The sequence below is a fragment of the Salvia miltiorrhiza genome, chromosome 4, assembly GCF_028751815.1.
Source record: "Salvia miltiorrhiza cultivar Shanhuang (shh) chromosome 4, IMPLAD_Smil_shh, whole genome shotgun sequence".
Taxonomy (NCBI): Eukaryota; Viridiplantae; Streptophyta; class Magnoliopsida; order Lamiales; family Lamiaceae; genus Salvia; species Salvia miltiorrhiza.
This window is the reverse complement of record NC_080390.1, coordinates 25,932,820-25,946,350: the sequence shown is the minus strand read 5'-3', so window position 1 is coordinate 25,946,350 and position 13,531 is coordinate 25,932,820. Positions and strand designations below refer to the sequence as shown.

The window sequence follows — 13,531 nt, the reverse complement described above, 5'->3', positions numbered from 1 at the left end:
TCAAGCAGTGATCAATTGCTAAATCGACTATCAAACAATTGAATCGGATAAAGTGCATCAATACATCACAAGCAAATCAATTAAACCCAATTGAATCTCCAACCCTAGATTATGGAAATTAGTTCATCATGCTGTAGAAATAAAAGAAAAAGTAAAAGTAATCCATACAATGAAAGCAAAGATGAAAAATAAAGAAATTCTTGCTAAATAAAAGTGTAATCCATTCCAAATGCGTAAAGAAAGTGTAATTAAATGATAATCTAAAGGTTTCCTATTGTTCTTGCTTCAAAAAAGAAAAATGATGGAAGTTCTAAGTGAAAAAGATCTATTTGAATCTCTAAAAACCGTCTTTCTTATGAGAAATTCCGTCAGAAAACCGCCAGGGTCAGCCCGATTGACTAGTGCGCCGCGGCTCACTGCCTTCTCTTCCCAATCTTCTTCTAATCATCCCCGATTCATTGTGAGCCATGGTTAGCAAGGCTCAAGCACTCTCTTTTGCATCATTGTGAGCTTACTTCACAATCTTCAAATGCTTTAACATCGACATTCTTCATTTAACACCTAAAGCATCACAATTAACCATTAAGCTCAAATTAACAAAAATCACCACTACTCTACACAACTTTTGCAATAAAAAAATGACTAAACTAATAATAAACAACGGCACAAACACGACAAAACACATATTAGAAGGTGCGGAAGCGTGATCTGAGGGAGCTCGTCGTATGGAAGAATTATGTGCACTGTTATTCTCAAGCCTTTCTTCCAACATCCGAATCCGATCTTCAAGTGTTTTAACATGCTCTCTGTTCTCATCTAATTCATCACGAAGTTGTACGTACGAGGGACGAATTGAGCCTTGGCTACACTCGCCTCTAGATTTGCTAGGCGACCGCCCCCAACCATTCAAACGTACTGATTGTCGCCCAAGGACTTTCGCTAAGATCTCTTTATCAGACATTTCATCCGGTGGATTATCTCGCCTTAGCTGCATCATATCTTCCTATTGATATAAGTTATTCAGTGAAGACAGGGCATGTACAAATGAAACAAGTCTTAACCAACAACTTTTAAGAAATCCTCTCAAATTTTTAATTAACAAATAAGTCCAAGTTTAGCTAAAATACAAAATATTCTACAAGCTATCATTTTTGGTCTAAATTTAGATATAAATCCCAAATATTTAATCTTGCTTCACTTGAACTAATAACAAGAGCACTTAGGTAAAAAAAATGGCATTACAATAGTAAATTAATAATTTAATACTTAAATACTTACATATTTCGCTTCGAGCTCTGGTGACGACCATTCCTTGTCGGATTGCCAATTACAAATGCGCCATGTCTCAATTTGTCCAGTTGGAGCATCCAACTCAACTCCACGTTCAATATGGTGGCGCAAAGTACTCTTGGATCCGTTTCTAGATTCCCACTTTCTTTTTGATCTCGAAATGGCATTCTTCTTGGCTCGTTGCTTTGCAGAAATAACATATACAATACTAAATTATTAAAATAACACATACATATTCATTTTACCTATAAATTATTGTGTACCTTGTATGATTCACTAGCCCATAAATCACACAAATAATCCCAGTCCTCCTTTTTAACTCCTTTATGTCCAATGCTCTTGGCCTTGATTGGATCTTCATCTCCTCCAATCTCTTTGAACTTTTTATGCAGAGTGTATCGGTAGGAATGCCAAGATCTCTGCATTTGCCTATCGATAACATGTATGACATTCTGATCTTCAACATCTATATCGAAGAGTGTGCAATTTCAATGTAAATATACATTTGACTTAATATTCATATGACAACATGTATGACATTCTGATCTTCAACATCTATATCGAAGAGTGTGCAATTTCAATGTAAATATACATTTGACTTAATATTCATACGACAATAACGTTAAATAAAATTTAAATTTGTAATTCTACTTACAAGAAGTTTCTCCCTCAGAGGTGCCCTAACAGACTCTGGTACATCCCTCCACTCATCGTAACGGAGACTACAATCCGTACGCAAAATGGTTCCAATTTCATTGTTGAACTTTGAGGTGTTGGCACATACAGCTACTCTCGAACCAAATTTAAACTGGACGGTAAACCTGTTTTTGGCATGTTTCAATGACTGTCGAGCTCCTAGACCAGAGGTCTGTCCACGAACATGAGAACTCCTAGTTCTCGTGTTCGATGTTGAGCCGTGAACTTGGGTTTTAGTACCTGGTAGTAGGTAAAAATGATTAATGAACAATTATATAAAAGGCTTAAGTAACTAAATAATTATCTAACTAACCAATATTGTTCTCCATTCTATCTTGACTTTGAGCTATATAAGAAATAGAAACAAGTTAGACTAAGATAAAAATTATTAAACTTATATAAGTTTACTTACCAGCGTGCGGTACAATCGACGCAGAAGAGTCTTTAAATAAAATGAAATAAGAATGTATCAGTCAGCAAATTTTGTAAACACTAAAAGAATAGCAATCTTGTCATATTACACATTTATTTAGGTCTAACCAGAACGTAAAGCAGAGGACGTAGAATTGGGATCATTGCCATGTCTTCTAGTTGCACGAAGTCCTCCTCTTCGGCCAGCCATATTAACTGTACAACTATAATGTGTTTAGATAAATAGAACAAAATTTTAAAATTGAAAATTGAAGTCGTGTATACTCATGTACTATCAATATCATTATCATCAATATCATCATCACTATCAAGATCTAAGTCATAATGAAAAATTATGCTCATTCGTACCCCTTTAGCAATACAAATCAGCTTTAAAACTCAAAGAAGATAACAAAGTTCTCGGCAAAATACTAGCATAATATTATTTGACACCTATTTACATATAGCTGTGACATTACAAAATTTGAGATAAATAAACTTAGTTTAAGAGGCATAAATAAAGACTAGAACAAGTGGCAGATGCACATTTTCTTCCCCTATAGATTAGGTTCCTTTCTTAATCACGTAATCTAATGATGTAATAGAAAAATTGGTGTGAATTCAGTAACTCTTCAACATCATAGTTATATGTGTGTAACACGGAATATAAATATATCCTATATATTCTGTAGCATCTTTATCAGTATTTGTCTCCAATATTATATGGTTCATAATCCAAGAATAACATAACAAAACTATTTTTTTTGTGTTCAGATAAAATTTGCAATATATGTTGATTATAATTATCAAAATTAAGATGTGTTGTATTTAAATCCTGGTTGATTCAGTTGAGTTCTCCAATAAGAATAGAAATTTACATGAAAAGAAAAAAAAAGAAGAAGATAGAATCATACTTACTCTCGAGTGACACGCGTATTTGGATTCTTTAGCTTCTTCACAATATTGTCGAGCAGAGCAACGGATAATAGACGGAGGACACACAACACAACACTTCTGTGAAAACATGATAGATAGAGTGCTTTGATAAGTTATTGCATTTAGATACAATTTATTAAACTCGAAAAGATGAAAATTTTGCCTCCTTTAAAATTCGAGCCTAAGTGTTGTGTTCATCAATTAAGATGATGCATCTATTTTAAATCTTCACGATGGAAGGCCTGAAATTCACTACAACAACAAGCCTGCTAGGACTGAGCACCGCTAAAACTTCGGTACAACAACAGACGTAATCAATCTACGAATACTTTATATTTATTATTATTTTTGTAGTGAGTGATTAATCTGAGAGAAAATGGTGGTGCTACGCCTTGTGCACATCACTACGCATCCCCCACTTGCGGAGGCTGAGCTGCAGTGTGGCCACCGCGGCGAGGAACTTGACAGCTTGAGTTGGGTTAAGTATCTCCAGCATAATCACTGCAGTTTTCCTTCTCAGTAAATCCGCACACTCCACCACTCTCTGCATCGACACTTTGAGCCTATCAATCGCAGACTCCAATTCATCCTTCTCCCCATTTTGCATGTGCCTCGTAACTTGCATCATTGTTGAAGACACCTGCAATTGTGTAATCCAGATTTGTAAACATATCCCAAAACAATAAACGGCATGAAGTATATACGTACCATCTCCTCTTGAACTCTGTTGAGTTCATCCATGATTTCACGTTCCTCCTCTTGGGTCTCGCTCATCAGTCTTCTTATCCTCTGAGACTGGTCGTCTCCCAAGTCGGACACGTTGCTTCCCACCAGGCAAAGCACCATTCCAGGCCTGAATCCGCCCACCCACAGATACGATCTCTCGAACAAGCTAAGCCACGTTGGCGCAAGCACTAGAAACACATCTTCTTCCACAGCTCTTGCCTTGGCCTCGAAGTACTGGGCGTAGTGACGCGTGACTTGATTGATGAGGTCGCTGCAGTGTCCGCCGCCGCTGTCCATTTCGCGGAGGAGCAGCCGGAGATAGTGCTCCTGACGGATAATCCACTGCTCGAAAAAGGCTCCGAATGTTTGATGGTTTGTCTCTACCATTTTTGTTTTGTTTTTTGAGATGGGCTTGAAGTAACATGTTGATCTTGATCGTGTTATATATATAGCTCATGTTTGGAAGATGGATTAGCTCTTAAGGAAGTTCGGCGGCGAGGTGATGCGGCGGAGGATGGGGGTAGACAAGAAATGTCGTCACCTGTTTGATGGAAGAAGATATATGTATAATTATGCAGAGAACTCTTCATACATCCAAAGGGGCAAGGCCAACTCTCTCTCTCTCCCTGACACACACAACACACCGTTTGATATTGTTCAAAAAAACATAACACACCGTTTGATTTAGAGGAGCTCCATCTTAGTTGGATTAGTAGAGAAGTACTTCATTTTCTTTTTTAGATGTTTCCCAAAAATAGGAAGAAAAGGAGTTTGTCAATTTGTTATGGTCATTAATAAATATTAGTAAGCCGCCTGTGTTATTCATAAATATCCAATCTTCATCGTTTATTGTGTTTGTTGATATTTTAGATTATTGTTACGTTCAATCATGTAATCTATTTTTATTCTGTGAAGGGGTATGATTGTAAAAATGTCTACCGCATGAATCCACATAATTTTAAAAAATACATATCTAGACAAAACTGCATATGAAATATGAACATTATGCGTAGTGAATGTTGAATTTTAAGTTATGCATATTTGTGCACAGTATTATCTATTATTGTTCAATTGCATGAAGTTTTAATTTTTAATGTATCATGTCGGTCTTTCATTCTCGTATATTTCTCTTTCTCTTTCCTCAATTGCACAAAATCGCTTTTCTCCGATTTTGTCTCTCACTAAAAAAATCAATCGATCAACTGCTAGAAACCACCACAGCCTTCCACCATATGCTCCTATTTTCATCTTTTAAATTAAATGTTTTCGGCGAATTCGTCTCAACAATTAATACTAATGCCGCATATTTATTCTTTTTATTAGTATACCTCTCGCGCTATACGCGCTGAATGTGAATTTAGACTCGCGTAATATATATACATGGGTGTATTTACTTGGGGGTTGCACTGGGCTCCAGCCCAGTGCAACCCCAATCTTTCTTTCTATATATATGTAATATATTTAGCTTAATATGTACATAGTTCAATTCATAGCTCAGTCTAGTCTAAAAAAAAGATAATTTTTTTTAACATAATAATAAAAATTAATTTATTTTATTAAAACTAGAATAATTTTTAAAAAATGTATAGATGTAGCTCTTTATGTGCTTCAAACCTATTATTGAATCAATAAAAAGAGTACAACTATATATTATATTAAGTGATTGGTTTTTAATTCTAAGACCATTAAATTCTATTTAGACACAAAAAAGATTGTACAGACTGTCCAAAAAAATTAGCTCGGGGGCGGTAGCCCCCGAACCCCCGTTCACCTTCAAGAAGTTCAGCCCCCTCTATCGACAAATTCTAGATCCGCCCCTGTATATATATATATATATATATATATATATATATATATATATATATATAGTGTCAGCTTCAATGAAGATCACTATATATATATAGAGAATAGAGACCAAATCAGAGCCATTGATCTCACCAAAATCAATGCATCAGATTAATCTGAATTCTTCAAGTTTAGGAAATCTCATAAATTCCTCATTTTCCAATTCTGGGAACTAACAAACATTATTATGAACTTACGAACATACTAATGTTCGTCGATGTGTTCGTATAAAAAACAAATGAACATACTAATGTTCGTCGATATATTCGTATAAAAACAAATGAACATACAAATAAACATACTTATGTTCGTAAGTTCATAATAATGTTCGTTGGTTCCAACAATTGGAAAATGATGAATTTACGGGATTTCCTAAACTTGAAGAATTTGGATGAATCTGATTCATTGATTTTCGTGAGATCAATGGCTCTGATTTGGTCTTCATTCTCTATATAGGGGGGAGTGGTCTCCATTGAACTCTTCCCTATATATAGGAATGGGATCATATAGATTCCAATGCTTATAATAGATCCCTAGATCCAAAAAAAAAAAAAAATCCCTAGATCCAAATCTTGACCACACAAAATTATGACATGTGGCGCATCAAGATGGTGACACATGGCAAGGAGCTTCCAAGCATTCCAAGGCAAAATCTGGAGGGGTAAAATTGGAATGTAATTTTCGGATTTAATAATTAAAAAATATATATATATTTTTTTAGATTTTCTCAAAATAGATATATTTTAGATGCATATAGTTTCACACAAAGATGCATAAAGTTTTCACATGAAATGCATAACTTTGAACAGAAAAATGCATTTAATTTTTCAGTTTTGGTATTTTCACCACCTCACCCCATACCACCCCCCAACCCTCCCCATTACCACCCCCCAAAAATAGGCATGCTTCACATGCATATAAAATCAAACAAAAATGCATAAAGTTTTCACATAAAAATGCATTAAATTATACAAAAAATGCATTTCATTTTAATAAATCTGGTAGTTTCGCCACCCCACCCCTGCCCCACCCCCACCCCACCCACCCCCCCACCCCACCCCCCCCACCCCCCAATTTTTTTTTTCAAAAACTGATTTTCTGATTGCTGGCCCACCCCCACCCCCCCCCCCTCAAATTTTTTTTTTATTTTTTTAAAATCTGATTTTCAAAAAAAAAAAAAATTTGGGGGGTGGTGGTCAGAAAATCAGTTTTTGAGAAAATAAAAAATTAAAAAAAAAAAATTTTGTGGGGGGGGAGGGGGGTGGGTGGGGGGTGGGGGGTAGGGGTGGGTTAGTGGTCAGAAAATCAATTTTTAAAAAAATAAATTTTTTTTTGGGGGGGGGGGGGGGTAGGGGGTGGGTGGGGGTGGGGTTATGGGGTGGGGTGGGGTTCAGGGGTGTGGGGGTGGGGTTGGGGTGGGGTGAAATCTTATGCCTTTCTATATGAAACTTTATGCATTTTTATATGAAAATTCATGCATTCTCGTATGAAACTTTATGCATCTAAAATATACCTATTTTGAGAAAATCTAATTTTTTTTTTTAATTTCGAAAATTACATTCCAATTTTACCCCTCTCCAGATTTTACCTTGAAATGCCTTGCCACGTGTCACCATCTTGATGCGCCACATGTCATAAATGTGTGGTCTAGATTTGGATCTACGGATCTATTATAAGCATAGGGATCCATCGGAACCCAACCCTATATATATATATATATATATATATATATACATATATATATATATATAGGGGTGGGCTACCGTGAGAGCACATCTTAAAATAAGAAATAAGAGCAATTTTTATTGTATGAATTCTATGTAGAACACGTATGAATTCGTTGTATAAAGGTATGAATTGTGAAAATTAATTTTTTGCTACCTTTGGGATTCGAACTCATAACCATAAATCCATCCAATAGGATTACAAATCAACCGTAGATCTTGATGATCTAAGGGCTGAAAATAATTCTTATTTTATATCTTAAGAAAATGCTCTTATTTTAGCCTTTCCCTATATATATATATATATATATGGGTGGTTATTCAATAAACCACCCTTATTTTAAGAATTACGAACCAGCAAAAATGCATGAATTTTACGTATAACACGCATGAATAAACTGTATAAAGGCATGAATTGCGAAAAATAATTTTTTGCTACCTTTGGAATTCGAACTCAGGACCATGAATTTATCCAACAAGGTGATGAATCAACCGTAGATCTTGATGATCTAAGGGCTGAAAATGGTTCCTAATTTATATTTTAAGAAACGTTCTTATTTTAGTCTTCCCATATATATATATATATATATATATATGTATATATATATATATATGTGTGTGTGTGTGTATTATTATTATTATTATTATTATTATTATTATTATTATTATTATTATTATTATTATTCATCAGAGAGAGAGAGAGTATTGATTATTATACAGATCAAATTTATTCAAACTCTTGACCACGATTCATTCAGCAAAATTATGAATTTATTATGAATCTTCGTATCCAGGAGCTAAAAAAAATTTCTAATATATGCAATATAGACCTAGACTTATTTAAATCAATATACTTATATATAGTCTGTTAATATACTTCAAATTTTATAGTTAAAGGAATTTGATTGTATGTTCATTGTTGGGGTCCCGGAGGGTTGACTGGACATATGTATGAAGGGGGGGGGGGGAGGATACATCCTGTAGGCTATTTTTCGCAAATTAAAACAAACTTAACCAAATTTCAGTTGGAAATAGGTTATAGACTGATACTGAAGAGACTTCAGTAATTTGACAGCAGTTGAGCACTAGGCTTAACTGATACGTAAGGCTTCAGTCTATAGTTTGTAAAACAGAGTAGAGTTATTGATCTGACTGACTATCAGTTGAGTCGTCAGTTGGATCAATAACTCAGCAGCGGAATTTAAACTTAGTGCGAAAAGCCTTTAGAAAAGGTTTGTCACTGATAAAATCTTTAGTTACACTTTTCAGTTAATCCAGTTCAGTTGAAAACAATTTTAACACAGATGAAGAAAAACTGAAAGTAGATAAAGAACACAAGGATTTTTACGTGGTTCGGAAACAACTTTCCTACTCCACTTTGGGCTAATGCTTCAAGGTGCACAGCAAACCCACCAATCCACTCTGAATTGGATTTTTCTCTGACACTTAGCACGCCCTGACACACTCGTGTCTAACCAGCGTCTCACTAAGGTCTTTGGAGACAGAACCCTTGGTCTGAACTCCCTCTTGGCTTACCGGGTGCTAAGGTAATCGAACTGTTTAGTTTGCGTGGTACTAAACAACCACTCTTGGCTTACCGGGTGCCAATGAACCGATCTGTTTAGTTTCTTGGTACTAAACAACCACTAAGTTCGGTCTTAGTCTCGAACTCTATTACAATCACTCTTTTCTCAATGAAGAAAGGGTTATGTAAATAACCAACTAGGATTACTAAGAACATACTCTCAAGTAATCATCAACTAGGCTAAAGATATATCTATTGATTGCCTAGAGATTCTAAGAGAGTTCTTGTAATCAGCTACGCTGATCATGTAGTCTCTGTTTACTTTCTTCTTCGATTCAATGCTTGTGGAGGTTAAGCTCGAACTGATCCTTCGATGAAGCTTTTGCATTGATGATTGAATCGGATTTTTCTCTCTCCTTTTCATCCCACTCTTCTTGGGGTATCCTTCTGAGTTATTTATTGGTAGTTCTAAAGAATAGATCCGTTGGTGGAGATCCCATCTTCAAATCCTACCGTTGTGAGATGTAGTCCAAGTCAGCTCAGGTTCTTTTGTCTTCATTCTCCTTTTGATGAGTGGAGAGAAGGTTTTTGTGTCATCTCAAGGAGATGTTGCAGACTTTTATACACAAGAAGAACTCTGTCCTTTGCAATCAATGCATTGACTTCAAGCATTAAATGTGGCGTGTCTTGGACTCTGTCTGCGTGGCTGAAAGACATCCTTTCTTGCTTCAGTCCGTCAAGAGTCTTTAGTGTGACTGCACTTGTCTTCAGTTTAACTGCTTGTAATGATTCGAGGATTCTTCAGTTGAGTTGTCATCTTCAGTCATGGAAGCTTCAGTCTTGCTACTTGAAGGGACTAAAAGATTTAAGTCCAGAAAGATAACCTCTAGCAAGAGAAAGTTTTCTAACAGTTTTGATATTATCAAAACATAAGGGTTGGATATATCTTTCATTTCCCAACATTCATCAATAATTAAATAATTAATATTCATTTAACTTACTAAAAATATTATTTAATATTGAATTAGTTAGCTTATTTAGAGAGACAACAACACAATGAAAAGGTTCAATTATTTAATTTTTATATTTGTATTTATTTATTTATCTTTTTTAAAGAGACAATAATTTATTTATTTTCTACACAAATCATTTAAGATTTGGTTTTTTGCTAGCACCGAACTCATTTTGTAACCCTTGGATATTAGTTAATTTTCGACAGTTTGTAGGACAGTAGCTATATATCGATAGTTTTGTAGAAAATTTTTAAATGACAACGAAAGAAATGCAGAGAAAAAAAATTTATTGTCAGTTTTGTTTTCCCAATATTTTTGGTAGTTAGAATTAGGATAGTGGGTATATTTTTTTTTTTCAATTTCAATTATATTCTTCTAATTGAATTTAATTATATTTACTTCTCCTTTTGTATATACTAGCATTTGCATCACGTGCAATGCACGGAAAAATATTTTAAATTTTTATATTTATATAATGAAATAGTTTAGTGCCCCAAATTACCAACAAAGTAAAACTGTGTAAAGAAAAGGGTAATGTTGGATGCAATGTTATCAACAGAATGTTAATAACATTATAACCAACATGCAGCGGAAAGTAAAAACACTACAGGAATACTTTTTTCATGGATTATAAATAACCCGTGAGTGCCTCAAGGCTAAATTCACTATGTTGAATCAACAATACAAAGTACAGATTTGGATCTTCTTGGAGATCTATCTTTACAGAATATCTGCCTAAGATAAACCAACTTATCTACTTTCAGTACTACAATGTTGATACAAACACAGAACCCAAAAAATAGCCGAATAACAAAAGTTAATCGGACAAAGCAAACAACCTGCTACGCTCCAATGGCCTTGCACTTCAAATCTTGCTCTCGACGTCCCGCCGATACAAAGATAGACTTTACAGATTAGCTGCCTAAGTCTACTTAGTCAAAGCAATCCTTGAAGAACCGGTGACACGTTTGCAGCAGGAAAATGACGAGTTGGCTGTGAGTGAATGTTAAGTCGCTGATTTTGCACTTCCAAAACGTAAGGATGATTGAAGCTTCTTGCTGCATTTATAGGCCTTTATGTCGTGGTTGGTTTCATCCACTTCCCACTTCCAGAACCTTCCTATAACTGCTGCAATCCGTCTTCAATAACTGCTAGTCGATCAGCCTTGGAATGTTAGCTACGAGATCATGGTTCCTGAAAAATAGCAACAACCTGCCCACTACTATGAACCATGCATAACCGCTTATCCACTTATTAAAAACGTGGTCAACAAGCATAAAATTGTTATTTCACAACCAAAGAATAAGAAAACGTGAAAGGAAGGTAAAGATTAAATATATACAATTACCAATGGAGAGTTAAAGTATGGAGTAAAGGCAGACTCCGGAATGTTGGTTGAAACCCAGAAATGTTGACACCATGAATGTTATCAACATTCCACCCAACATTGAAAACACGTATGTTATCAACATTGGTCCCAACATTGTCGGAGTCAACATTGACTCTAACAATCTCCCCCTTAATCTTTTCCTTCCTGCAACAAAAACCAAAACAAACAAACAACTATATACAGAAAAGAATTTTATGTTACAGGAATTCAGATCAAAGAAGAGTAAGAAAAGCTCCCCCTTAATCAAACAAGAGGTGAACCTCAAAAATAGTCCAGAAGAGATGTCGTAACAACACTCCCCCTGAAACAAACAAGAGGTACAACCTTAAGAAAAAGAACTGAATGTTGACCCAACAACCGGTTTGGAACAACCAAGTAAAGAACTCCCCCTAAATTGAGAAACATGAGAACCTGTAAAACAGAAGAAAGTAAAACAAACAACAGCATTCAGAGCATTTAACCTCTCGATCAACATACTCAGAATGAACAAAACAAGCAGCAACATTCAGAGCATTTAACCTCTCAATCAACATTGATCAAAAACCAAGATGAAACCAACACAAACAAGTTGATCAAATGAAGCTTTGCTTTATTTGATCAAAATGAAGGTCGGCCGAAGGCCAAGACCTTCATTTGACCTGCCCAAAACACAATATACGAAAGTATATAAAAAACATGATAAGTGTTGAACCAACAGATAATCAAAAACCAAGATAACATATCCTATGTTACCAAAAACAGGTGCTCATGCACCACAAACATCCACGGGGATAAAAACCCCTAAAAACCACGCAAAAAAAAAAACGATGTCCATGCATCAACCACACTACCAAAGAAACAAAAAAAATTGTTTTGAAGCAAACACTGCTAACAGACGCAGTAAAACTACTCCCCCTTTTTTGTTGAAGAAGGAAAAGGTAGGAGTTTGGAAAAAACTTGTTCACAACAGTCAACCCTCGCGAGCATATCCTGCCCCAGCTTGATCGTCCGATCCACCATCAATTGCACTTGTCTTTTTAGCTTGAGAAGATCCTCTCTGGCCTTGATGAGCTCTGCAACGTCAAGATCGATCTCAACTTCTGAATCTCCAGCTGGTTCCTTGCCTTTTCGAGATGTTGATGTTTCTTTAGTGAGATGGGCTTTGACAGAACTGATGTTGGAAACATCAAGAGCAACATCTGGAGCAGTTGCACGATCAACATCTTCGTCTTCACCATACTTGTCAATCTCAGCTTCAGCAGAGTTAGCTTCATCATCAGGCTGAGGATAAAAAGAAGGACCAGACGTGGTGGTTCGTAAGGGAGATCTTTGACACGATCAGGAGTGAGAAGGGTTTTGGAAAACTCGAGCAAGTTCTTCTCTTCCACAAGCACAGCTTTCTCTCTCTCCTCAAGTCCTTGCTGAACCAAAAGATTGTAGATGAGGCTGGCAAAGGGAAGCATACTTCCTCCTGTAGACTTAAATGCTGCACGAGAAATGTTAACAAACACTTGCTCACCAAAGCTTACCAACTTTAAAAATAAATTCTGCTTGTTCCTTCGTTAGAGCAGTAGTGTTTTTGCTTGGAAGCCAGTTGTAGACTGCAATCTTGTGAAGCACAGAGTATTTCCAAGACAAAGTGGACGCAGCAAATTTAGAGGTCCATACCTCAAGCTTTCCACCAGTCAACTCCCTGGTCATCTCATCATCATCAATCTCAACATCAGCAGTGTTAGTATCAGCAGTGTAGCATGCTTTGTTAATTGCGGATGGAGAGAAATTAAACACCTTACCCCTAACAAAGACTTTCCCATACTTAACCGATTTCGAATCAAAAGCCTCCGGCATCAGATTAACATAGAATTCCCTAACAATCTCAGCATCATAGCCAAAAACATTGACAACCGTACCCCACATACCCCTATCTTGCAAAAGGATATCATGCTTAAACTTTGAAAAGAAATCCTCATCCGCACGTCTATCATTATGAAACTTC

The 13,531-nt window shown here is 35.8% G+C and overlaps 1 protein-coding gene and 1 long non-coding RNA gene across 3 annotated transcripts; one reads left to right on the top strand and one right to left on the bottom strand.

The window, feature by feature from the left end:
* Positions 1-1,951: 1,951 nt before the first annotated feature.
* LOC131019998 (protein ZW2-like) lies at positions 1,952-4,556 on the bottom strand. Of its 2 annotated transcripts, XM_057948634.1 has the most exons (5): positions 4,042-4,556; positions 3,316-3,973; positions 2,527-2,613; positions 2,300-2,428; positions 1,952-2,226 (listed from the first exon to the last, which is right to left on the bottom strand). In XM_057948634.1, exons 1-2 carry the CDS (start codon positions 4,444-4,446, stop codon positions 3,719-3,721), a joined length of 660 nt encoding a protein of 219 aa, XP_057804617.1. In that variant the 5' UTR covers positions 4,447-4,556; the 3' UTR covers positions 1,952-2,226; positions 2,300-2,428; positions 2,527-2,613; positions 3,316-3,718. The 2 variants fall into 2 exon arrangements, with proteins under 2 accessions (XP_057804617.1, XP_057804616.1); XM_057948633.1 differs by having other exon boundaries at positions 2,300-2,613.
* LOC131019999 (uncharacterized) lies at positions 4,292-4,908 on the top strand. Its single transcript, XR_009100571.1, has 2 exons — positions 4,292-4,431; positions 4,512-4,908. It is a non-coding gene; the product is annotated as an uncharacterized LOC131019999 (long non-coding RNA).
* The last annotated feature ends 8,623 nt before the right edge of the window (positions 4,909-13,531 follow it).